Consider the following 27,653-nt stretch of genomic DNA (forward strand, 5'->3'; position numbering starts at 1 on the left):
AGACTATGTGATGTTCTATTACATGAAATCACTGAAAAAACTTCTCCCTCTCATTTTCAAAATATATCTACTTGGCTATGTTAAGGAAGCATTCAGGGTTTGCAATTTTTGTGTTTAATGAGGTGGTATGCTGTGGTGCAACAGAACAGTCTTTGGAGTCAGACTGTCCCAAGTTCAAATAAATCTGTATTTTCTGGGCAAGTCACCTCACCTCAAAGTCTCGCTTTTTTTTAATGTTATAGAAATACAGGATTAGATGGAAAAGTAATGCACCTAAACCACAGTTCATTAGACACTATATAACTAACATTTGGCTCAAATCACAAAATGGTAAGATATAATAGGTGGATTTATGCTGTGAGTCTTATTTATTATGAAATAGAAAAATTCAAATATCTGGAAAACAGACTATTTAAAAATTTGGCAGTTATTTCCCTGTTATTAGACCTAGGAGCTGGCGATTAATGCAGATAAAACAGCAGGTAAAGTAGCCAAGTAAGCATTTAGTGTTCCAGAAGAAAAGACCAAGAGAAAAGAAAGGGCATGACATCAACCAGACAGAAAACTCCAGCAAACCCATGGAGAGAACTGTACCACAAACCAGAATACTCACCTCCAGAGCTGCCATCCTCACCACCTGGTTGCTGTGGTAAAAAAAGTTTGGTAGGACATCGAAAATAGATGTTTCCGAAAGAATGAGTTTCTGAAAGGCAAAGGATATCGAAATACTCAGTGCGACCTAAAAATTCTACTGGTTCATATATGCCAAATATGAACATAATGGTTTTGGAGAACATAATAATACCTTGTCTCACAGGTTTGCCTTAAGGATTAGATGGATTAAGACATACAAAATTCTTAGAATGTTTATCAAAATGTATCAATAATATGCCAATATAAGTGCTTATGAACATTATCATTTCAGACCTCTATTTGTACTTTCTCAAATACTCCACTATCAGAAATTCCAGGTTTGAAAGCTAATAGAAACCCTAGATTTACACTATGAACCACAGAAAAAAAATCTACCTCTTTCTGCTTCTAGATTCCCTAGGAGGAAAGCCTACAGGAAATATGAAGATTCCTTTGGTCAATTAACAATGGTACCCTGGTTTCCAAGGAGGAGAACACAAAGGCACCCCTAAGAAAATGATGTTATTTAAAAAAGTTGAAGTCCTTCATTTGTAGCAAAATTATCCAATAATTTTATAAAATTGGCTCTTTATAAAATGTAATGTAAGCATTAAAATAAAATAAAATTAGATGATATTTAAATAGTTTTGTCTCCAGAAGAGGAACAGTCATCTATGTATGCATCTAATTCAAGCATCAGAAATCAAATACCGTTGCCAATTAATTCTGGTGTAGAATGCTTTCAAAAGATAGAAACTTCAATAGGACACTTCTATCCAAAAAGGCCCATTTGATTTTTAAAGCTGAGTTATAATCATGCAATATTTTTATAAAAAAAACAAATCATTTTTAAAATTCAAGGAATAAAATTTCATTACACAGAAGTCAAATTAATTTATTAAATCTTTAACTGAAATATGCTTATGGAGAATAAAAGGAACAGGAGTGTGAAGTGGTAGGTGGGGCTATTATAAATACCTGCAGATTCTCAATGCAAAACTGGTGTCCATACATGTCAATGGCTGATAAGAAGATAGACTCTACTTGGTTATGGCGGAGCTCATATGATGGCAAATGGGAAGCAATAAGAACCTAGAATGAAGGCAAAACAAGAGGTATAAGTTCCTGAGGGAGTGATTATTTTAGGCTCATATTAGGTCGCCTGATACAAAAGCAATAAATATAAATCTATAAATGCAGACATCAAAGATAAAACAGAGAACAAATAAAACAACGTCTAGGTCCTGTAGTATAAATGTCAATGCCACCAAATACTGAATCTCAGTTGCTTCTCACCATGATTTATGCTGTGGACAATATCCCATAGAGGTAGGGGGGAGGGAGAGCAAACAACTTCAATCAAGTTCCATTAGTGCATGTGATTTACCTTTGCAAAGCTGCTAGTCTTGGGGACTGCATGACTAGCTGTTAATTGGGAATCAGGTCTGGCAAGGAGCAACTGTGGGGAAGGTGGATGCAGTATAGCTAGCCTTTTGCAACTTTGTAGTAGAAAGAGAAGAAAAGCTGCTTTGACAGCCCCAGGTACTCAGCGCCAAAAAGAAGGCATCAGGAGCTAACACTGACACATGTGAGGGGCAGAACGTAAAAGCAGTGTCACAAACAAACAGGGAGTCAGTAGGACCTGAATATCCTCAGCAGGTCACTGAGAGGTTCAATAACTTTGAGGAGTTCAGTGAAATGGATACAATTGTAGAGACAGCAGAAGGTCACTGAGCAGCTTCAAATGCTGTGTCCTTGTCAATGCCCATGCAATGAAAACACAAAGGGAGTGCGAACTCTCAGCTTCCCTGCAGAAACCTTTTGGAATGGAAATGAGGACTACAGGGTGAAGCTAACTGGACTTCTCTGGGGTTGTTCTGATTGCTAGTGCTGAAGATTCATGACATTATCTTTCTGCTTTCCACACTTGATTATTTTCTATATACTTACAACTTTTCATCTGTCTCTAAGCTCCCTTTGGGAAGTAAAAAATACTGAGTTCATTTCTTTCCCTCAGTTTCCTTTCCTACACCTGACCCTGGTTTGTTACTACAATGAGAGCTGGCAGAGAAGATAGAGAACAATACCAGTATTTTTTTTAAATATTTATTTATTTATTTATTTATTTATTTATTTATTTATTTATTTATTTATTTATTATGTATACAATATTCTGTCTGTGTGTATGTCTGCAGCCAGAAGAGGGCACCNTGTGTATGTCTGCAGGCCAGAAGAGGGCACCAGACCTCATTACAGATGGTTGTGAGCCACCATGTGGTTGCTGGGAATTGAACTCAGGACCTTTGGAAGAGCAGGCAATGCTCTTAACCACTGAGCCATCTCTCCAGCCCACAATACCAGTATTTTATAAAGTGAGAAACCCAACAATAACCATGTACTTTGTCTTTAAAAAATACGTTATCAGATGAAAACATTGCATTATCGTTGTGAAAGTGCATTGTGCCCAAAACTGTACAAACGATGAGAAGTATCACTCTTTCAAGATAACTAGCAAATGTTCTTACCTGACGAGCCCGCAGCGCCACTTTAGCATTGGTGGTCTTGCTGAGTTGAGTTAGGTCTGTGAGGATATTTAGCAGCTCATCTGTAAGTGTAGGGTCCCGTCCACACAACTGATCCTAAGTGTTTATGTGGAAAGGAACACATAAACTTATAAAACAACTCTAGTGGACAGAACCTAAAACAGGGAAAGGAAACACCTCTACTGCTGAGCTGCATCTTAAGCACTGTTCTTCCTTCTCCTCTTGATCATCAGCCATTGCTGGAGGAATTTCTGTACCATACTTACCTTCCCTCATATAGGGATATTCTTTATCCCTGTAGAGACCTTTATCACAGAAGTACAAGTGAGAGCATGGGACTGGAGCATGGCTCCACACCTAAGAGCACCTGCTGCTCTTGCAAGTGCACAAGGACCAGGTTTGATTTCTAGGACCCACATAGTGGCTCTAAACCATTTTTAACTCCAAGTAATTCCTAGGGATCTGACACCCTCTTCTGGACTAAGAGAAAACCAGGCATGCATGTAGACAAATATATCAAAAATATGACAAAAATAGTCATAGCCAATAAAAATAAATCTAAAATATCTTTTTTTTTAAAAAAGGCATAGGACATTTGGCCTCTGAGAGAGACATGCATTTCCCAAAACACGTTTACCAAAACCAGCAATACTTTCCAGGTCACAAGGCAAAAATACTTTTGGAATATTCAATACCATTATGCTAGGAAGAAGGCATCTCAAACTTTCTCCCCAACAGACCTTCTGGCTCAATTATGTGAGAAAACGATGCCTAACCCTAGATTTTCACTATACAATCAACACCCAGTGGTTTACTTCCCACCCATCCTAGGCATAAGCAAAAAAGGGAAACTAAAACTCAATCTCATCTTTTGCGGATAAGCAATAAGCAAAACAGAACCTTAGCAAATATGTACATCAACAAGACAAGACCATAAGAAGATAAAAAGCAATAACATATTAAGAGCAGGTAGAGAGATCAAGATAAGTACCTCTATCCTAACCCCTCCTTTCCTAGCACCCCTATAATGTATAAACACATTGCTGTCTGAGTAATTTACTTCAATCATGAGAACAGTCCCCTAAAACTTCTTAAAACATGCAAGCATTCTAGGTCAAATAATTTGCAAACATTGCAAATAACTAGGCTAAGGGCCAACAGCTGAAAAAATCAATGAAATAAAGCCATTCACTTCTCCAACCTGCAGCATTTTTTGGATAGGGAACAAGCCCTTTGAAAGCAACTTAGGTTGAGGAAAAATTAAGTTATCCTCTTGCTTAACTACAGATCCTATTCTAACTTGAAAAACAAAACCAAATGAAATATATAAAGTCATGTTTCTTTTCATGAGAGAGAGAAAATGAGAAAGAAGGTAGAAGGAAAACAGCATCTGTTTAAAAAAGGGGGGGTGGAATGGGGTGGGAGAAAATATTGAAATTCAGTAAAAAAACAAAACATGAATTATTTATTCCCAAGTACAGGGTGACAATCTTCCTGGGTTCCCCATGACACAGCATAAAAATCAGAGCTTCTTAGAGGCCAAAATCAAATATAGTTTGGAGGGAACTCCATTTGCATTAGTTTTTCTTAACTTAGAAGTTTTCCATTCAAATATTTGTAATTATAGACGGTTGTGAGTTGACAAGTGAGTACTGGGAACTGAACTTGGTCCTGTACACGAGTAGCAAATGCTCTTAACAACTGAGCCTCTTCAGTCCTCAAGTATTATTTTCTCCACTGTCGTTGAAAATGGAAAAAGATTAGCAATAATAAATAATGTGTAGAGTAACTCTTCAACATTCTTTTGGCCTTGATCCAGACACAGTGTTAAGAGCCTGAAGGAACAATCAGTGTTCTTCAGAATCACTCATGCTAAGTGCCAACATTCAGCAGGGTACTAACAGCCCTAAACGTACTCTGTCTAAGCCTCCTTTGGACAACCGGACAGACCAAGATTGCCAATCCATTCTGTTAAATTTCATTAATAATGCCATCAGAGGGCAGCCATGTTGGCAGATGTGTTTCCAAAACAAAACAGCACACCAAAAACTCCCTAAAACCAACAACAAAAATGTTCATTTAAATAATCTATCGGCTAACTTTAAGTCATTTGCTGAAACTATTGACCATCTCTGGTCAGGCCATTACAACACAGTTATTTCTAGCTTTTATTTTCCTCCTAGATGTTTGCTAAGAAATATTTTAAATTTTCAGAAATAAAGTAATATGCTTAAAGTAGCAATCCGTAGCCAAATTTACACAACTAGTAAATAGAAAAGCCCAACAGAATTAAATATAATTTTAGCATCGTACATATTAGGTGCCCCAAAAGAGGCAATTCAAAATAGAAGGAATAAAGCCTTAGATATAATACCCTCAAAACCTTAACTACTTACCATTTAGCTGAGTAAGGTTTCCTCCTGAGAAAGATGTTATAAATTTATCAATCAGTTGCTTTTATTCAGTGTGATTTGTTAGCTTTAAGTGTCAACTTGACAAAATCTAGAAGCACCTGGGAAGAGTTTCTCAATGTGGGTTTGCCTATGGGCATATCTGTGGGGAGTTGTCTTAATTAATGTGGTAAGACCAAGCCCATGATGGGTAGCACAATTCCCTAGACAGGGTACTCTGAACTGTGCAAAAGTGGAGAAATGAAGCTGAGCACAGGCAAGCAAGTGAGCATGCATGTATTTCTTTCTCTCTGCTCTTGACTGTAGATGTGATGTGTGTGATGTGACTACCTATTTAAGTTCCTGCCTTGACTTCTCCACAATAATAAAATTTAACCTGGCCTTGAAAACTAAAATAAACTCCTTTTACCCTAAGTTGCTTTTTGATCAGGTATTTTATGAGGACACAGAAATAAAACTGAACATTAATTAAATATGATATTTCTGAGAAAGATTTTGCTTTTTACCTACACACTGGATAAATTACATGTTATGATAAAAGAAAGAAGGAAAGAAACTGGTCTGCATTTTAGATGCTCTGTGTGAATCAAATCAGAGACTTCTACACACAGCATGTTTCATGAAAGCAAGTTCTTGTGAACAAAAGCACTGGAGAAGTCTACTCAATAGAAATTTGCTTAGCAGTCCTTGGGGCAAGTTACACTATGCAACATATGTTAACAACTGGAAAGGAACACAGCACCTCTCCATTGGTGCAATTTGATTTTCTTGATCCCCTCCTTTAGGTTCAAAGGCCCAGAAGTCATCATCTGGCTCAGCAAAGTACATATCAACATTCTTACTTCTAGAAAGCAGAGGTTGGAATGCCGGGCACATAAACATCAATCAGGAGACCAAAGTAAGTAAGCAAAGAAAGGTGACCAGAAGAAAACACAAGCTGGGGGAATTGAAATGCTACCATGTCCCAGTGACATCTGTAAAAGACAGTAAGATCTAGACAAAAAGGAATCGAAACAACTAAATGCCTCTTACAAGCTACTACCATTACTGCAGATGTGGGGGAGGACACTGTCAAAAAGGAAAATATGCCTGACATTCAGAAATACAAAAATAGGTTGGAAAGGGGCACCATCTGAGACTTTCCTTTATCTATAAGTCACTGATAGCTGGCTCTGGGCTCAATCATAACAATTAATTTGATATCAAAATTTTTACAATAAGGTAAAAATAATATTTGAAGTTAGTGATATGCTAGACTATAGATACTATTATGCTTACTAAGTCTTGCTTTTAGAAGAAAAAAAGAAGTAAAGATGCTAAAATAGAGAAACAGGTAAATCCAGCTGCCAGAGCTCCGCCTGCTATGAAGAAAGTTGGGCACTATTCATGCAGGTAAGAAATAATCAGGATGACAAGGTGGGGGAAAAAACAGCAGCAAGTCAGGGACCCATTGGCTTCTGGCTGTCCTGACTGGCAAAGGCAGCAAGCAAAGCCTCAAACTGGTTCTCTGACAGAGCCCAACGCCTCTGCAGCACCCCCGTGTAATTACACACTTGAGTGACTGGACTCTGAAGAAAATTGAAGGCCTGAGCTCCGAACAGCTGCCATTTTCTCTCTCCATCACACCAGCGTGATTACTTGAGAAATGAACAGCCCCGGCTCAAAGCTACTCCAGAATTCTCAGAGGAAATATGGCTCCGTGTTCCAATAATGAGATTCTTAAGGCAAGCGTTACTTACAATCACTCCGCAAAAGGAGCGAGCCGAGCCCCTATATCTTACAAATTAGAATTTAAGAAACCCAGCGACAGTCCTGGACGATCATTACTCTTCTGCTGCTCCAAGGATTCTGGGCTTTGGCCTATTTTTAGTGCAGAAAACTGTTAAGTTCTTAAAAAGGTAATCATAATAAGATGAAAAATTTGCCATAATTAGCTTCCTCTAAAGGCAAATTTTGGCCCCATTTTGGTCCACACTGACGGATCCTTCGACTTTCTAATCATTACCCTTTTCTGTCAGAAAGTCTTGACTTTCTCCAAGTGTAATCCTTGCATTAAAATTTGAAAAAGAAAGTAGTATTTCTAAGGGAAAATAAACAGTAAGTTGCTATAAATTATAAATTCTTTGCAGAAAACTATCTCATGGGAAAGTTAAAACAGTTCTTTGTGCCAACATTTCCACCCATCTCAAAGGCCTGGGTTTCTTCAAAAAGCCATTCTAGGGTAGCAAAAGGTAATGAACTCTCCCTATGACATGTTTTTTAAAGCGGCTACCTAAAAAATGCTACATCTGATACAGCCAACCAGCGTGGCAGATGGCTGAGTGAGTGGCAATGCTGTCAACCAGAGACACAAGGAAAACTGTTTCCTTTCATTCCGAGGGATTACATAAAAAATGGCAATGAAGATTTATAAGGGGTTTTCCCTTCCATGAATAAATGATGGAATTAAAAGTATAAGGAATGTTCATACCACAAAACGCTGGGAAAGGGAGTTCAGGGAGTGAACTGCACTTCAGTCTCTGGCAAGGCAAAAGTGCAGCAGCAGGTCCTGTCTTCTAAAAGCAGCCCTATTGTTCTCAAACACTGCATGCTAGCTCAGCCAGGAAGAACTGGGAGTGGAGAACTTGAAACCAACATGAAAACCCTCAGCTCTGCAAACTTCTAGCAGAGGCAAATGTATCTGATTTCAATTCAGTTGCCAGTTTTATTCCCCCTCCCATTTTCTACTAATTTTTGTATTAGTCAGAAACAGGGACAAAAGAACTGATTCACTGAAATATAATACCCTGAGCATAGATTTTCATGTAAATCAAAGAAGAAAAGGCCAAAGAAGATGCTGTATACATTTAATTGATTTCTTGGAGGGGGAGGGTAAGTACTAAATTTCTCATTTTATTACTTTTCTGACACGAGAACCAGTGCTTGCACTGCTGGATGTACACAAGAGTTAATGTGCAGCAGCACACTGCTTAGAGGAAACTGCATAAGAAAGCTGTCGTCAAGCTAACAGAAAGGGCCAGGCATTTACAAGTGGGGCAAAGACAGCTAAGTTTCTGTACACAGTCTCTGCAAAACAATCCCTTCCTAACTGTCGGGCACTGCTTCAGATAAAGCAACTACTTATCCGCAGCCCAGGCTCCACTTACCATAATTATAAGACAGCAGCTTTTGTTCTGAGACAGAAACAGACAGACAGACAGACACACACACCATTTTGCATAACATCAACCAACCTACAAGTTCTGGAAACAGCAAAAACAAGAAACCTGATACTCACAATAAGCATTGTGACCAGAAGATTCTTTTTGGTGACCTGAGCGTGGGAGAAGATGTAATTCAGTACAGTGTTCATGTCACTTTTGTTCTCTTCTCGAAGGGCAAACACACATTTGTCGTAGTGGCCTGCAAGTGGTAAAGAAAATTGGTCCTCACCATGTATCCATGAAGCCTCAGCCTTACATGCTATTGGCTGTTTCTTAATGCCTGTAACATACTTGATAAGCAGTGAGAAGAAACACCTTAAGGATCTTTTTTTTTTTTTCATGGAATTAGACAGAACCAGCATGTGGGCCATAAAAGAAGCACTAGACCAGGAGTCATGAGACTCCAAGGGATCCCAAAACCTGGAACCAAGGTCTAGCTCTATTATCAATTCACTATGTCAATTACTTGACCTCTTTGAGTCTTGATTTTACTTAGAAAACAGAAGGGACAGGGATATGCCTCTAAAATAAAGGTGGGAAGAGTATGACTCCAATTCTACTTTTTCTCTTCATGATCTTATTTGTTCTCTTGGAATAATTTCCTTAAAAGAGAAAGTTTCATGCTTAAAAATAAATGTCAAGGGCTGGGAAGATGCTCAGCAGGTACAGTGCTTGCCTCACAAGCACCAGCTCCTGAGTATGATCCTAAGACCCATATAAAAATGTCCAACATTATGTCACATGTTTATAACCCTAGAATTAGAGGCAGAAACAGAAAAATCTCTGGGACTTGATGAACAACCAATTTAATCTAATTAGTGAGCCTTAGGCCAAACAGAGACCTTATATCAAAAAAAAAAAAAAATGAATGGCATTTCTGACCAACAGTTGTCTTTCACACCTATACAGGTACATACACTCACACATAGGAACATGAATACATGTAGGCAAACATAAATATATATTAACAAAATAAACATTGAAATCATTAATCCTGTCATCTTTCCAGTCTACTCCAGCTTGACACATCTAACTCATTGAGAATGCTTCACCCTAACTACTGAGAACTGTTTTAGCTCAAGAAATAAAACTGCAATATATTGGGGATCAATATTTCCATTGTAAGACAAGGAAAAGCAATGTCAAGATTTCTAAATTTCTACATCCCAACCACAGTGTACATGATGTGGAGCCTCACATGCACCAAAGGCTATAGGGAGTATAGTTCTGCATGCTTTGCTGGCCTTCTGTAAGACACCAGAGGCAGGGTAATGCTGGGCAGGAAAGCTGAGTTCTGCAACATAAACAAATCTCTGACATATCTACGTATGTATCTATGAAGGAGCATAAGTGATAAATGGCTCTAAATTAAATTTCCAAGAAAGGAAAATTAGGGTTTATATATTTTTTTCTCTTGCTCTTTTAAATTTTATTTTGGGAGAGAAGTTGTAGGGGAAGAAGGGTGGATACAAAGGGGGGATAGGAAGATGAATGGGATTGAGATACATGATATGAAATCCACAAATCCCCAAAGAATCAATAAAATTTAATCCAAAAAAAAAAAAAAAAAAAGAATACAGGAGCACACTGGCTGCTCTTCCAGGAGGCTTGGATTTGAGTCCCAGCACCAACATACCAGGTCGCAACCATGTGTAGCTCCAGTTCCAGGGGGAACAGGATATGATGCACAGACATACATTGAACCAAAATAACGAAACACACAAAATAAAAATAAAGCTCTTTTAAAAATTATTTTATGTGTATGGGTGTTCTGACTGTAAGTGCTTGTACACTACATGTATTCGATGTGTCATTATAGCCAGAGGAGGGCGGCCATACGGCTGCTGAGCAGACTGTCTACATTGAATTCTTCTTTTAAAACACTTACAAAACAAAACAAAACCCTTAAATACATAAAATACAAACTAAAAGTTGAAACATTGTACTATTTCAAATGAATAAATGCCTATGTGCTATTTCAATTTTTTGTTGTTTTAATTTTTATTTTTTTTTTTTTATTCATTTTGTTTTGAAGACAGACTTCTCTGTGTAGTCCTGGCTGTCTTGAAACTTGCTCTATAGACCAGGCTGGCCACAAACTCAGAGATCTGCCTGCCTCTGCCTCCTAAGTGTTGGGATAAGGAATGTGAGCCATCACTTTCTGACTGAAAATTTTTTTCTTTAAATAAATAAATAAATATACATATATGTCCATATATATATGAACACATAGTAAAAAAACAAGAAAGAGTATAACTGTTATTTTATGTATATACATGTTGTTTTCTGCATGTTATTTTATGTGTATTCTACATGTACACAGGAGCTCAGCAAGGACTGAAGAGGTATGGAAGCCTTGGCAGCTATGCAGTAAGTCCTCTTACTGATGAACCATCTCTCCAGTTATAATCTCCTAGATCCCCTCCCTAGTTCTCAGTATACGGTACAATGCTGGCCTTAAATTTGGCAATCTTTTTGCCTCAGATTCCCACATGCTAGAAGAATGAACCAAAATACTTACCTTCAAAGCTACTAAATTTCAAAATACATTTAGTGCCTCTTAATACCGCTATCTACTATATGTTCTTCAAAAACAATTACTGAGCTGAATTTTTTGCTTTCTTTACATTTGTCAACAATATACCTAACTTCTTTCTTCCTGGTTTTGAACATGATAAAACAGAAGCACACTATGTACTGACTCACTTGTTTATATGTGTTCCTAGAAATCATCTATTTTCAGTGCTATACAATATTCCACTGTAGGAATATCCTGGAAATCAAAAGGTCATTCTATTTGTAAATATTTAGAGGGATTCTTCTTTATTTTTTTTTGCTATTATGAATACTAGTAACACAAAAATGGTCCTTATATCTTAACAGTAAGATTACTACACTAAAGAGCAAAAATAAAAACAACTTTATGAAAGACTTACTAGATATGGACATGCTGTTTTCTGAAGCAATCACGCCATTTACACTGCCATTCCCAAGTGCAGTATAATGTGATTGTAAAATCTGTGATTTGGGTTCCCATTTCTGTAATTGGTAATGGGAGTGAGCATTTTCTTGACGTTTATAGATTATTTGTGCTTCCTCTTCTGTGAAATATCTTTTTCTCTCTCTTGCCTATTTTTATGTTCGATTGCATTTTACATACTAGTACTAATCCTATCATAGGTGTAAACTTTATAAATAGCTCCTTTCACTTTGCAGCCTATGTTCTCGATTTCTTTCTTTTTTTTTAAAGATTTATTTATTACATATACAATGTGCCTCCTGCATGTACACCTCCATGCCAGAAGAGGGCACCAGATCTCATTACAGATGGTTGTCAGCCACCACATGGTAGCTGGGAATTGAACTCAGGACCTCTGGAAAAGCAGCCAGTGCTCTTAACCTCTGAGCCATCTCTCCAGCCCCCTGTTCTCGATTTCTTAACAGTACATGGGATGAAGAGAAGTTCCTGAGCAGACAAAATGAATCAGTTGTTTCCATTACAGTATGCACTTCCTATCGGTAGTATGATAACCTCTTCTTTATCCTGATGTCAAAAGGATATCCTAAAATTTCATAATTTAGCCTATTTGATAGATGATTAAATCTTTACTTTACTTGAAAATGGTCCTGAGTGTACAGAATGAAGTGTGGATGCCTCGCTCCTCATCTTGGTATTGTTTAACTATGTTTTCTCCTTTTCCTCTTGATCAAAATGCCTGCTCTATCAAGAAATGAATCACATGCATATGGATCTACTTCTGGGTAATTATGTTTCTTTTATCTATAACTCTGTCCTTTCATAGATGTCACAGCTGTTTAATTAAGATGGCTTTATATGCAAATCTTGGTATTTCATGCAACAAGTATTTTTTATTTTCTATTGCTTTAGAATTCATCTTGTTGTTTCAAACAGAGTCTCACTGGGTAGCCCTAGCACTTGCTGTGGAGACCAGGCTGGTCTTGAATATACACCAATCCTTCTGCCTGTCTTCTGAGTGCTGGGATTACAGCTACAGCTACTTTGGAAATATCTTGTCTATTGCCAGAATTCTGTGTAAATCTTAGAATCAGCTTGATAAGTCTCACAAAGATACCTGGAGGGGTGCTTATTAGAATGCTAACAGGTTGACAAAGTGAATTTAGCGATAACTGATACCTTTGTAAGAGTGTCTGTTCTTAATATTTACCAAGCTATTCTTCACTACTGTTCACTCATTAGAATTCCCACCAGAAGAGAAGTGCATGCTTTTAATTGTATTTGTACCTTTATATTTTATGGGTTCTAACTGCAATTTTAAATAGTATATTTTTCAGAACTGTTTTTCTAAACAATTGCTATAAAGAGATCTTTTCAGGCTGTACCTGACGGCACATACCTGAATCTCAAATGGCACTTGGGAGGCGGGGGGGAGGGGGGGAGCTCTATGAATTCAAGGCAAGCCTGATCTACAAAGCAAGTGGGAGGCAGGCCACGGCCACAGAATGAGAAAAATTCTCATTCTCAAAAGTAAGTAAATAGTTAAAAAGAAATATTTTCCGAAGTGTTGTGGACTGAAGAACCCAGGACCTCATGCATGATAGCCAAGTGCTCTAGTCTGGAGTTACACCCCAGCTACAACTGAATTTTTATTTTTTTTTAACTTTTCTTACTCTTTTAGTTTTTCAAGACAGAGCTGTCCTGGAACTTGTTTTGTAAACCAGGCTGGCCTCGAACTCACAGAGATCCCCATACCTCTGCCTCTTGAGTACTGGGATTAAAGGCCAATGACACTATGCCCGGCTGCAACTGAATTTTATGTTTGATTTGTTTGTTTGCTTGAGATCCTGCCTCTTTCTTCCAAATAAAGGTGCTCACCACTAAGCCTTGCAGGTTTGACTTTCATACTTAGAAATTTTTGTTTGGTTTTAAATAATTTAGTAATAAACTTGGGGGTTCTTTGAGCCTTCCAAGTAGGCACTGAATTTCTTGGTGGCCAATCTTAATTACCACGAGTTCTCAAACCTTTATTTTTTTTGAGACAAGGTCTCATGTAGCCAAGGGTGGCCTTGAACTTCTGATACTCTTCTGTCACCATCCCCAAGCTCTGGGATTTGAAGGGAAAGTCTTCATGCTCTAAGATTTCCTAAATCCTTTTCTTATCTTACTGCAATAGCAAGGACACCCAGCATGACGCTGAATGGACACAGTGAGGCCACTGCTTTCATCTTAAAAGTAGAATTTTGAACAAGCTGCCATTATGTATGACTTAATCATGAGAAATGTTTGTGGGTCATCTTAACAAGTTTAAATATTCCATTTCAGGAGTAAAGATGTAACTTATTGATTTATCCCCAGCATAAGAGTAGAGGTGGGAACACGCCTACTAGCAAAAATATCATTTCATTCCATACTGATCTTTGTCCAATATTTTTATCCCTAATATCTTGAGATAATGACTCTGTTTATTCTTTCTTACTATACTAGTACATGACAAATTAACTGCCCCTGAATTTATCAACCTTGCTTTAATTAGCATAAAGCCAACGTTATTTAACTTGCTAATATCTGCTTCGGCGATTTAACTGGTCATAAAGGGTAGAGACATCTCTTAAATGCTGCAAAAGTGAGCAGAGCATGGGAAGAGAGAACTTGGTGTTACACTGCCATCTTGTGGCAGGATGCCATAAACAACAGTATGTAGCTTTAAAATCTTAACCAAGGTATTTATTTCGCTCTTAAAGACTATCCATCATTTAGTGAAGCTCTTCAGAGAAAGTCAGGGATAAATTCCAACCAAATGACACACTAAAAAGTAGTGAAGATTTTAAGCCCTTCCCATATGCCTGTGGTTCAACCCTTGGATTAGTTGCTGAGAGGCAAGCTCTTCAGACAGGGAATTTCAATTTCAGGCTGATCATGACTCAACCAACTCTCACTACACAAGGTCAAGAAGATGTCAACAGGGAATAATAATCTCTACAAGAACATTTCAACCCTTCCTCAGAAGCACACTGGAGTTCCAGTTTCACCAAGCTATGTTATATTAGTGTTCTTTTTCATACTGGTGAGGTATAGAGGTTTTAGTTTTTCAGGGAAGTGAGAAAAAAAGTTTGTTAATGGGAAGAAAGTGTTAGTATCAGGGTGAACTGGCTTAGCTCTGACACAGTAATCAGAGCTACAGACTTCCTTAGAGAGTCCTTAGGACGAAGCTTACCATTCTGAAACTGTGTCTCCACACGCAGGTACTGTCGGAGCAGATCCATCACCACAGCCTTCATGTGGCCACGGATGCCACTTCGGTACCTATGAAGCAGGATAGGCCGATACTATTAAATAAGCTCAATGGGCAAAATTACTTTCTAGACTTTCCCCTGAACTGCCTTCCCTCCGAATATCGGACAGGCTTGTAGCTTGTATTTTCAGGTTGAAAATTCAATCACCCAAACATATTAACTTAAATTCTAAACTGAAAAGTAACTTCAGTGCATAAACCTTTTATAAAGGAAAAGCAGAAAAGGAAAATAAAAAGCACCCCTACTCTTCATTCCCCAGACTCTGTATCTTTATCTAATGACACTGTGGAATTAGCTTCGACTGCTGAGTCATCATCTAGCTTCAAATGGCTAAGGAACTTTTGAAAAATTTAAGTATCTTAAAGTTGAAAATGCTCTGGACAGCTTTTTAGTTCTAATACCTGGAACAATAAAATACAAACAATAAACACATTGGAGTCTACGTTAAAAGAAAAATTAGGATCTTCATCAAAACAGCAATAAAAAGAAAACAATAGGATTTAGAGGCCATAATAACAGACAGAATATTATGAAAACAGCAGAAATACTGAATGAGTTAGGTCATAATAATAAGATAGCAAAAAGATACAAGGTACTTTCTGAGAGATAAAAGTTCTTTCTTCTCTCTTAAAGTTAGATTTGAAGTAAATGTTTACATGCCCAATTGAAAGCAAAGAAGGCATGAGACTCTGGAGACCCACGTGACTACCTCTGCACCAGCTGGACAATGCTCTGGGTGTTCATGAAGAAGACTTCCCGCTCAGATTTCCGGTTCAGTGTAGCTGCATGACTATCTAAGATGTTGGCAATCTAAGGCAAAAGAAGTAAGAAAAATGAAGCCCTTCCTGTCAAAGGGACCCAATGCACATTCTCTACATCACCACCACTACCAAAGAAATCTTCTTGGTTATATAATAAGATAACTCCTATCTTTGACATGTTGTTGGCAGTAGAAAGTTACTAGAAATTTAGAAGCTTGCTAAATAAACAAAGAATTTCTAACTCTTTCCACCCTTTCCCAGATACACTAATAATTACATCACAGAACTACATTAACCAGAAACTGTGATGGGCAAAAGTTGGTCTAAGGTAAAATCCACACCTTACTCCTTACTTCTCCAGCTTTACTCCCTATATAGCCCTGCATTATATCAAAGAATAAGGAAGCTGAGGTAGTCGGAGAGGGTCAGGCAAACAGATTACCAATATCCTTCATGTCACTCTTACAAACAAAAACAACTCTAATCAGGGACTCTTCCCGAAAGCAAAGTGATAAGGAATACAAAGCCAAAGCTCACTTTTCCTCACAGAGTATAAGATATTCTACATTGTACATACAGTGTTGCCTTATTGGGCTCATATCCTGAGGTAGTTTTGTAAAGGATTCAATGCTTACAGTGGAAAAATCACACAGTGGGAAGGAGCCAAACAGAGAGGCCTCCTAGAGCATGAATTCCAGTGGCAGTCAACAGAATATAATGACAGTGTTACTCCATAAATACCTGCTGGCTGGGAAACTGACAGAGAACTGATGTGATGTTGCTAGCATACTGAGCCATTTCCTTCTTAATAGACTTCTCCACACTGAGGGGAATACGGCCAGAAACACTGGTCATGATATCCTGCAACTCTAGAAGAGGCAGGGAGGGATCTCTGAGAGTCTTCATCAATCGTTCTACCCAGTCTTTTACCTGAGGAGAAAAAAATAATCAAATAGGATACAAGGTCAATACAATTCCCAAAATAAAATGAGATAACTGAATCTACTCTACTTCAATGTTCATGCTTACTTTAGATTTATTTATTTTATGTGCGTGGAAGTGCATCATATGAGTGCTTGGGAGTTATAGATGGTTCTGAACCACCATGTAAATGCTGGAACAAGTACTGTTAACACTGAGCCTTCTCTCCAGTCCCCAGTGCTTACTTTAAAATTGCAGCATAAACATCAAACACTGCCCCAGCCTATAGTTCAAAAAGAAATAATCCCAAGCAAATGACAAAACTAAGAAGGACTCAAAATGTCAAGTCAATTCAAACATGGTGGTATATGCTTTTAATCCTAGCATTTGGGAGGCAGAAGCAGAGGCAGACAGACCTCTGTGAGTTTGAATTTGAGGTCAGCCTGGTCTCCACAGTCTTGAGTTCTAGGATAGCCAGAGCTACATAGAGAAACCCTGTTTCCAATAAGTAAGTAAATAAGTAAATAAATAAATAAATAAATAGCTTCAAGTCCAACAACAAAATGTGGGAACATAGCAGGTCAAACAACTTTTCCCCCTAAAAACATTCTTTATGAGCTCAAGATGTAACTCAGTGGTACAGTGCTTACATAGCATGCTTAAGGCCCTGGGTTCAATCCCAAGCACCAAAAAGGAGGTAAGGTGGAGGAATCAATCTTAAAAATTCCTCCTGAGATGTGAAGTTACTCTAGAGAATCAATACATCTGTACACCCTTTCCCAGGAAAGCAACTCATACCCTGCTGCTGAAGAAAGGATCTGGAAGGCAGTATCCACTCATCACATTAACTAGGTTATCCAGGACGTAGTGGAACACTCGATGGAGCTTCTCGCCTCTGAGAGCTGTGCTCTGAATCTGTGGCAGGCTACCTGTGTGAAGTTCAGCCTGTGGATCACAAGAAATCATCATTCATTACCATCTGCTCTGGACATAAACACTATCACAATTCAGTCACCATCAAAACTGAGATATCCTTTCATGGTACAGACCTATTTGGAGAGAAGTCAGTGAATGAAACACTATGAGAAAATGACAGAATCTCAGCTTTATACTGGCTAATGCAAACTCCAGTTCCACAATACTACAGGCACAAATACAAAGGACAAAACCAGAAGGAAAAAAATAATTATGATAAAAAATGACAAGAAGTTAACTGTGGTGGCACATATTTGCAATCTTAAAACTTGGGAGATAGAGGCAAGAAGAGGAGGAGTTCAAGATGAAAAGAAAGAAAGGACAGGGGTAAGAGCACTCACTGCACAAGCATTAGAACCTGAGTTCAGATCCTTAGGACCTACACAAAAAAAGCTGGGCTGGACCACACCGGCACTGTCAGGGGACAGGAGCAGAACTGCTGGCGCTTGCTGGCTGCCAGCCTAGCTCAGGTTCAGTGAAAACCATCTCCAGGGAATGAGATATGTGCGTCCTCCTCTGACGCACATACACATGAATAGCACATACATACTCTGACATACATACATGCAAAACGGGAGGAAGGTGGTGAAGAGGGAAAGGAGGAAAAGATTGGAGAGGAGACGAGTTGTCAAATCAAGTTCCTCCAAGTTCCTGTGTTACTCGCTCGTGGAGTGATATCCTAATGCCTTCCTTACCTGTTGGACTTTACTGGGGTTGTCCAGCTGCATTTTGGCTATCACACAGCCAGGGTCAAGAGCTGCTCCAGATCGCTTGACATAATGGATGCACCCAGATTCTACGGCTGTTAAAGTCATCACCATCTTCATTACCTGTAATGAATACAGAATAGTTAAAAGGACAGTTTTCCCGTTAACATCTAAGCTGGAATACACTTAGTTTAACCCTCCAAAAATGAGAATCTATCAAAATCTCCAGTGAAGTATTAAGGCAGACAACTGGTAAATTTCTCAGAGCATATCTGAGGATTAAAAACAGACACTAATGATTCCTGTTTTGCTTTTGGATTTTTGACTGTTTTCATGGTTTGCTGAACCCAAAGCTGTCTATGTCACTAAATCAGTTTGCTATGTAGCTGATTATGACTTTGAACTCCTGGCCCTCTGGCATATCAAGTGCTGGGATTACAACACTTTTGTAAACTAAATATATTTTTGCTACCGTTTGTGAATTTACTTGTCATCATGCCAGCATTTTTCACCTTACTGGACACCAGTCACCAGTAAGTACAACTTCTAAATCTATCACTAACATCTTTGCTGCAGTGTCTCTGTGCTAGGTCATTTCATTTCAGGCCTAGAATACTTTTTTCTTTTTATTTATTTATTTTGTGTGGACATTGTCTGTGTAAGAGTGTCAGATCCCCTGGAGTACTTTTAAAAATCTATTATGAGATATAGTCCCTTTGTAGCATTTACCTCCAATAAGGTCCACCTAAACCTTCACTCTAGAGCCTAAATCCCATCATACCATATTCCCACTTAAAATCCTTCAATGATTCCCTGTGGGCTTCAGGACAGTCATAGGCTCCATCATGATCTCAATTTCCTTCTATGGAGTTTTTACCTGTCACTCCACATCAAATTCTAATCTATGCTCAATAAATTCTACTGCAACACACTGTCTTGTTTCTGTGCCTCAATGTCAAGCATTGTCTCCTGCCCATCTTCACCAGCTATCTATCTTTTCAAAAGGAAGACTAAGCAAGTGTCTCTTCTTTTAGGATGCCTTTCCTTACCTCATACCCTATCTCAGTTAGGGTTAGGTGAACCTCTTGTTCTTAGAATTCATCATACTTCATTACTTATCTGCTTTGTGCCCAACTCTACCAGCATATCCTGTAGTAGTCAACAGTTAGCATAGCAACTGTCACTTAGTACTCTTGCTACTATATTTTTTTAAAGCTCAGGTGTCTTCACCTGTCAAAGGAAAATAGTGAGGTCTTGTTTTTAAATCTTAAGGTTCACAATCTACACTAAATTAACTGATGTTCTTCCTTTCTGTTAGTTCCAATCCTAGCCTATTCCCACCAACCTATGTTCCCTCCCATGACCCAGTAGCCTATTCCCCACCCTGACCTCAATCTCAGCATAGCACTGGCCAGCAAACACATGGCCTCCATCTTCCACGATATACTGGATTAACTTCCCAGCAGAAGGTGAGCGCATTACAGATGGGTCATTTTCTTTCTCAAACACACAAGTTTTATTGCCAATTGTGATTCGGTATCTAAGAGATAAGTAGAAGAGGCAAGCCAATAAAGCACTCTGGTTATAAAGCAAAATGAGAGAAATGTCAGTCTTAAAAACAATAAGTAAGCCACGTGATGGTGCACACTTTTAATCCCAGCACTCAGGAAGCAGACACAGGTGGATCTCTGTGAATTCAGGCCAGCCTGATCTACAGAGCAAGTTCCAGGACAGGCTCCAAAGCTACTGAGAAAACTTGTCTTGAAAAACCAACCAAACAAACAAACAACCCAAAGAAAATGTTATCACATATACAATGCACACATACAAACAAGGTATTCATTTTATCTTTCTTTATAATTTTTAAGTTGTGTATCTTATATATCTATTTATTTAGTTTACATGCAATTGTACCATGTGTGGGTATGTGCATTTATGGCGGTCAGAGGACAACTTGCACGAGTTGGTCCTCTCTTCTGCCATGTGGGTGTGAGGGATTAAACTTAGGTGTCAAGCTTGGCAGCAAGTGCCTTTATCTGTCTAGCTATCTTGCTGGTCCTTATTTAAGATTTTAGTAATCATCTTCAGTTAAGAGTTAGATGAAATAAATTATGATATATTCATATACAGGAATACAACATAAACTTTAAAAAAGAATACTTATATAAAATACAAAGATAATGATACTATAATAACTAATAACCGGGGCTGGAGAGATGGCTCAGTGGTTAAGAGCATTGCCTGCTCTTCCAAAGGTCCTGAGTTCAATTCCCAGCAACCACAGACCATCTGTAATGAGGTCTGGCACCTTCTTCTGGCCTTCAGGCATACACACAGAATATTGTATACATAATAAATAAATAATTATTAAAAAAAATAACTAATAACCCCTCCTTCATTTTTCTCCCTCTCTCCTTTCTCTCTATTTCTTTCTCCGAAAGAACTTCACTATGTAACCGAGTCTGGCCTCAGTCCTCTTCAGCTTCCTCAATGCTAGAGTTAGAGGCATGAAATACCAAGCTCAACTATAATATTTGTGGAACAATAACTATATTGTAGCAATACTTTATGCATTCCAAATAGATCAAACCATTTAATTCTCACAGTAATATGGCTGGTGTGATATACTACTAAAAAGAGAGAGAGAGATGCAGAGATCTGAGAATGTAGTACAGTTGGGGACATTGCCTAGCATGCATGAAGCTCAGGGTTCAGTCCTGAGGACCACATAAATCAGGTGTGGTGATGTATATTGATAACTTCAGCATGCAGGAGGTAGAAGCAAGAAGATCATAAAGAAGTTCAAGATCATTATGTACACAACAAGACCTGAGCTAAGAGACTGGGAAGTGGAAGATAAGAACATTTGCTGTTCTTGCAAAGGACTGGAGATAAATGATAAATTTTTATACTCAGGCACATGTAAATGACATAAAATAAATATTTAAAAAAAGAAAAGTGCAAATAGTATTTAATAGATAATAATTTGTGGGTATATTTAAAGGAAAAAACAGTATGCACCTATGAATAATTTTTATATGATTATATAAATTCTAATCAATATACAAAAACTATCAATTATTATAGTTTGTTTGAAGGATAAATTACTTTTCATGTCTACTGCATTGGAGGGGTAGGGAAACATGTTTTCTTTCCTTAAGTGACAGGATCACATTAAGTTGCATATGCTGGCCTTAAACTCCTTCCCTCAAGAAAGAAAGAACTCAGCCTCCTGAGTAACTGAAACCACAGACATAAAACACAACACCCACCTTAAGACATGTTTACAATCATAGACATGTTTACAATTATAAACACTTTTGTACTCCTGGAATAATCCTAACAGTAAGTGGAAAAGTTAATACAATGGCAAGCAACTAGACCTTAAACAGTCACTCACCTATCCACTTCTTCCTTCATGTAAGTGGTATAACTGCTGCCATCATAAGATAAGAGCAGTCCACCATCACTCAGCCGATGCACATCAACTTCTACACATGAGCCGTTCATGATCACCACATAAGAGTTGGGAGACTGTCGAGTCACCTGCAGTAAACAAGGGCCGGAAAGACAAGCACAGCCTGAGACACAATGTAGTATTTCAAAGATAAAGGTTAAGAAGTTGTCAAGCATAGAGTGGTGACACTAGTGCTGCTTATACCTGTTACCTGCCAACCGGGGTAACTTCAGATGCTTTTCTCTCTTCCAGCTGTTCCCTGCCTCTTCATTATCTCTTGGAAGTATGTCAAGGTGAGAAATAACTACATTTTCACAGAATTGCCAAATACTGATTCCTGACTCTGACATAAATAATGACTGGAATATTCCAATTCGTAAACAAAAGCAAACTTTCTCTGTCTCTCAGCCTAAGAAAACTAGCTTTAAGAACAGAAGAAAAGATAGAAACTAAAGTGTAGACTTTGGTGGGGATTGCATACCTTAAGTACATATTTGATTCCTTCATAGATAAGTTCAACATCTACTGTGTTCAGAAGTGTGTGAGCAGGAAGGACTTGACCCCTGAAAGAATGACAATATATGACATACTTACTTCTATAAAGTTCTAATAGGTTATAAAGAAATCTCAAAGATTATTGATTGTGATATTTCCTGAAATAGTAATAAGAGAAAAAAACTAAATGACTGCCTATAAAAGAGTGGTCATATATATTATGAAAAAAGGGTGAAATTTATTTTTTACATTTAATTGTGGTATTATATACAAAACATAAACCTTACTATCTACAGGGAATGGAAGAAGGCCCGAGTGAGTGATGTTCTGAGTGAGTATGTGCTGCTGACAGGGACACAGGCATGCCAAGACCTCAGAGCCTCAGACTCAAGGAAAATGGCAAAGCCTTCCCAGGAAAAGGTTCAGAGAAACTGCAAAGCCTTCTCTTCTAGTTGACAGTGTATGTAAAAACTTCCACCATAGCACTCTGTGCCCTGATATTTAGAATCTAAAGACTGTTCCTTAGAGATATTGTGTGCCTTAACACAATTACCTATGCCTGTATCTTTCTTTGATCCAGCTCCACACATAAATCCTGCTCCCCTGGTTATCGTAATACCCTGCCTCCTGGTTCAGCTGTATGCAATAACCCACCTCTCTGCTCAACTGTATTTAACTTCCTGGGTGCTGTGATTTTATCATGAAAGAGCTCAGTCCACCCAACTCCAGCTATTTCTCTAACCATGTATCCAGCTACCTCCCAAATGCTGGGAATAAAGGTGTGTGTGTGCCACCACTGCCCAGTCCCCTACTTTTTTTGTTTTGTTTTGTTCAGTTTGGTTTTAATTTTTCAAGATAGGGTTTTTCTGTGTAGCCCTGGTTATCCTGAAACGAGCTCTGTAGACCATACTGGCCTTGAACTCAGAGATCTACCTGACTCTACCTCTCAAAAGGCTTGTTCCACCATCGCCCAGCTTACTTTAGCTTCTTAAGTGCAAAGATTGAAGGTGCGAATGAACCACTAAGTCTAGTAATTTCATTTTAAAGAACAATTAATAGATATTCTATATTTCAAAAGGATGCATAATGAAAAACAGCCAGGTCTACAGAACCAGTTACAAGATGGCCAGGGCTACACAGAGACAGAGAAACCCTGTCTCAAAAAAAAAAAAAAAAAAAAAAAAAAAAAAAAAAAAAAAAAAAAAAAAAAAAAAAAAAAAAAAAAAAAAAAAAAAAAAACTGAAGTAGGATGCACTGTTGTCACAAACAAAATAAGTCAGAATTTGAAAAACTAATAAAAACGGGGAGCACTAAAGAAGGGTAGCTGATTTCCTGATAGCCAGTAAATATGAGTGAAGAGTATGTACGTTATCTATACTGGTTACAGATAGTAACTAATAAAAGGCAAACTATGAGGCAGGGTATGGAGGCATACAACTTTACTCCCAGTGCTCTGGAGGCAGAAAAAGGCAGAGCCCTGTGAGCTCCAGGCTGGTCTCCAAAATGAGTTCTAAGTCAACTAGGGCTTTACAAAGAGACCCTGTCTCAAAAGACAAAAAAAAAATTTAAACAGAATTATGCCATGTGTTGTAGCATATGCCTGTAATCAAAGCACTTGGGAGGTACAGGTAGGAGAATTATGAGTTCAAGGCCAGCAACAGCTAGCTACATAGTGTGTTTGAGGTCAGCCTGAACAAACATTATGCTTTCCCCAAAAGATTATTTCAAAATTCAAGTTTTTGAAATTAATTAAAAATAAAATGTTGGGGCTGCAGAGATGATTTAATTTTTTTGTTCCTTTTTTTTTCCCCTCCTGTTGCAGGAGGTCCTTCCGCTCCTCCAACCAATAGCTGCTGAGATACCAGCCCATCATGGCGTGGTCTCTCTCCCTTTAAAAAAGCGGCTACTTCCCTCCGCTCTCTCTCTTTACTTCCTGCTCCGCCGGCGACTAGACTCCCTTCCTGGTTGCGCAGAGGGCTGTTGTCTGGGACGGGAATCTGTAAGTTTTTTCCTCTTTAAATAAATACCACCCTATTAATCATAATTCCAAACTGCCGTGGCATTGTTTGTGACTTACGCCTTCACCCTCCGAGACCGGTTTCTCTGTAGCTATGGAGCCTGTCCTGGAACTAGCTTTTGTAGACTAGGCCGGCCCTGAACTAACAAGAGATCTGCCTGTCTCTGCCTCCCAAGAGCTGGGATTGAAGGCGTGCGCAACCACCGCCTGTCTGAGATGGCTTAACATCTGCTCTTCCAGAAGTTCTGAGTTTAGTTACCATCTTACATTGGAGTAGTTTACAGCTGCCTTTTAACTCCAGCACCAGCTTCTGTGGTTTGCAGGCATTCACACATATGTGCCACACAAATTTTGTTTTGTTTCGTTTAAAGAACAGTAGGCTCAAAATGTTGATACATCTATAATGCCAGAACTCTGGAGACTAAAGAAGTGGACTGTGAATTAGAAGCCAACCTGGACTACTTATGGATAAACATACAATGTGATAAACATACAATGAAACTATCTCAACAAAACACAACAAACTAAAAGAAAACTAAAGGATTTATTAATAAACTCTTACATGTATAGGGAATCCATTTATAGGTTAGAGATGCAGGTTGAGGAATAGAAATGAGAAAGAGTGGACTGGTGAGGGGGCCAAAGTGTTCAGGGAGTTGAAAGTTAGACTGAGGGATTTAGATCTGAGTCAGAAAGGAAAAGCAAGCTGCTGAAGGTTTTAGTGTATGAAAATAACACAGTGAGATATTTATCACAGGGCTTGAAACCTCAGTTCAATTTTCAAAAAATTTGCTTCTTTTCTTCCTTTCAGATACTTTGAAAGGGGGCCAATATAAGTCTAACAACACAGAAGGAAATAAAGTGCCTGCAGTTAAAGTGCTTGGATGTGATTAGTCCTTTGGACCATTCCCCTAGGGACTTGGGCAGAGCTTAGTCTCTGGAATCAATGTACAAAATTAGGTCAGCTTCATACATGCCTGACCCTCCACTTCAAAGACTTTGAGGTCATCCCGAATATCAGCCTCAGTTATTAATTCCTGAAACGTGCTGCAGGTAATACAAGAAATATTTAGGGTTTGATGCTAGGGAGAAATGCTGGACTTCATCCCTACGGTTTAAGGAGCTTTTCTCAGGAAACTATGTTTGCTGCAGTTGGATTTCAGTGTTTAAAAAAATTAATTAACCTTGGAGCTGGGGAGATGGCTCAGTGAGCAATGTTCCTGCCACAAAAGCATGAGGATATGAGTTCAGATTCCCAGTGGCTTGGAAAAGCAGAGCACAATGACGCGTGTCTGTAACTCCAGCACTGTGGTGATGGTAGTGGGGCAGTTGGAGTGTAAAGATAGGCATATTCTGGGAGTTCATTGGCCAGCAAACCTAGTTGAAATAGTAAGCTCCAGGTTCACTGAAAGACTCTTACTTCTAAAAATAAAGTGAGGCCAGACATAGTGGCACATGCTTTTAATCCCAGCACTCAGAAGGCAGAGGAAGGTGGGTTTCTGTTGAGTTTGAAGCCAGTGTAGTCTATACAGCTAGTTCAAGTACAGCCAGGAACCTAGAGACCTTATCTCAAAAAATTAAAAACAAAAACAGGGGAACCAAATAAACAAAACAAAAACCCATAAAAATAAAAGTGCAATTAAAAAAGACACCTAATGTTAATCTTTGGCTTCCAATCACATGGAGGTACACATGTACATACCCACATGAACACGTACATAACACATATACACTTTTAAAAAAAAGTGACCTGTTCTACGGTGGCATAAACTAACTTCCAGCCATCCCCCTTCTCCTTTGCCATCAGTTCATGAATAACAACTAGCACTCATACAGTGCCAGAAGTTGCAGAAAAACAAATGGGTCTTTGAGCTGTAGTCCTGTACTCCCAACCACTGGTTGGCTGGCAGGGACGCAAAAGCAAAGCCTACCTTTCTAAGGAATGAAGGAAGTTAGAGACACTATTCCTCAGGCTCACATCTGCCACATGGAGAGCCCCACATACAACTCCCAACATGGTATCAGGACGTTCTGCCTAAAAAGAACAGAGGACAGATCAAAAGCATGGTCATGTGACACCAAAGCAAGTCAAATAAAGTCAAAATCGCCAGGTGGTGGTGGTGCACGCTTTTAATCCCAGCACCCAGGAGGCAGAGGCAGATGGATTTCGGTGAGTTCGAGGCCAGCCTGGTCTACAGAGCTAGTTCCAGGACAGGCTCCAAAGCTACAGAGAAATCCTGTCTCAAAAAACCAAACAATAATAAATAAATAGATAGATAGATAGATAGATAGATAGATAGATAGATAGATAGATAAAGTGTTTTATGATTTTTGGCCCAAGAATGATGCAATCCCAGAACCTGGAAGGTAGAGGCAAGGAGAATCAGAAGGTCAAAGACCATCCTTGACTACACAGTGAGATTGAAGCCAGCTAAGATTACAAAAGAACTGCCTTTTTGTTTTGAATTTATTTTTATTTTATGTATGTTGTTTGCCTGTGTATACATTAATTGCACCATACATGTGCCTGGGCCCTCTTGAGGTAAGAGGACAGCATCGGGTCCCCTGGAACTAGAATTACAGGTGACTGGCTATGAGCCACCATGTGGATACTGAGATCTGAATTAGGTTCTTGGGAGAGAAGGTGAGACCTTTAGAAAAAATAAGGACTGATGCAGATGTAAAGCTATTCAGATAACAGCCAACATAAAGCCAATTGCTGTTCTAATTCCAACTCTGTTATCCATCTCCCTTTGTTTTCTTTCCTTTGTTTTTGGTAGTGAATAAATGCATAAAAAATATATCGATAGTTATAGAATAAAACCCAATGTGAAATCCCACAACTTTCTAATGGCTATTCCAACTGCACAGAAGTTCATTGAGATGTATAGACTTTGAGTCTGGTTAACTATCATTTGTGGGTAACTTTATTTTTTTTTAAAGGGGAAGGTGAATGCAGTCTTATTACTTTATTTATTATGTATACAATATTCTGTCTGTGTTTATGCCTGAAGGCCAGAAGAGGGCACCAGACCTCATTACAGATGGTTGTGAGCCACCATGTGGTTGCTGGGAATTGAACTCAGGACCTTTGGAAGAGCAGGCAATGCTCTTAACCACTGAGCCATCTCTCCAGCCCTGTGGGTAACTTTAAATTGCAAGGTTTTTTTATGATAAAATTTATAAATTTTTTTAAAAAGAAAAACAAAAAAAATCCCTACATTTACCTTTAGAATTTCAAAAAATTTTAAAAAATA

At 38.5% G+C, this 27,653-nt stretch overlaps 1 protein-coding gene across 2 annotated transcripts in view; it reads right to left on the bottom strand.

The window, feature by feature from the left end:
• Acaca (acetyl-CoA carboxylase alpha) overlaps positions 1-26,430 on the bottom strand; it is a 153,947-nt gene extending 127,517 nt beyond the window's left edge. For both annotated transcript variants that reach the window (XM_050119583.1, XM_050119581.1), the window contains exons 1-13: positions 26,328-26,430; positions 22,366-22,447; positions 21,828-21,973; positions 19,817-19,967; positions 18,416-18,550; positions 17,544-17,690; positions 16,566-16,754; positions 15,773-15,873; positions 14,985-15,073; positions 8,865-8,989; positions 3,159-3,272; positions 1,612-1,725; positions 614-703 (exon numbers count right to left, since the gene is read on the bottom strand). In XM_050119583.1, the coding sequence (XP_049975540.1) occupies positions 614-703; positions 1,612-1,725; positions 3,159-3,272; positions 8,865-8,989; positions 14,985-15,073; positions 15,773-15,873; positions 16,566-16,754; positions 17,544-17,690; positions 18,416-18,550; positions 19,817-19,967; positions 21,828-21,973; positions 22,366-22,447; positions 26,328-26,413 (1,569 nt within the window). In that variant the 5' untranslated portion in view covers positions 26,414-26,430. The remainder of the gene's footprint in view (positions 1-613; positions 704-1,611; positions 1,726-3,158; positions 3,273-8,864; positions 8,990-14,984; positions 15,074-15,772; positions 15,874-16,565; positions 16,755-17,543; positions 17,691-18,415; positions 18,551-19,816; positions 19,968-21,827; positions 21,974-22,365; positions 22,448-26,327) is intronic.
• Between the last annotated feature and the right edge of the window lie 1,223 nt (positions 26,431-27,653).

Source organism: Alexandromys fortis, unplaced genomic scaffold (genome assembly GCF_014885135.2).
Source record: "Alexandromys fortis isolate MF-2015 unplaced genomic scaffold, M_Fortis_MF-2015_v1.1 scaffold_173, whole genome shotgun sequence".
Classification (NCBI taxonomy): Eukaryota; Metazoa; Chordata; class Mammalia; order Rodentia; family Cricetidae; genus Alexandromys; species Alexandromys fortis.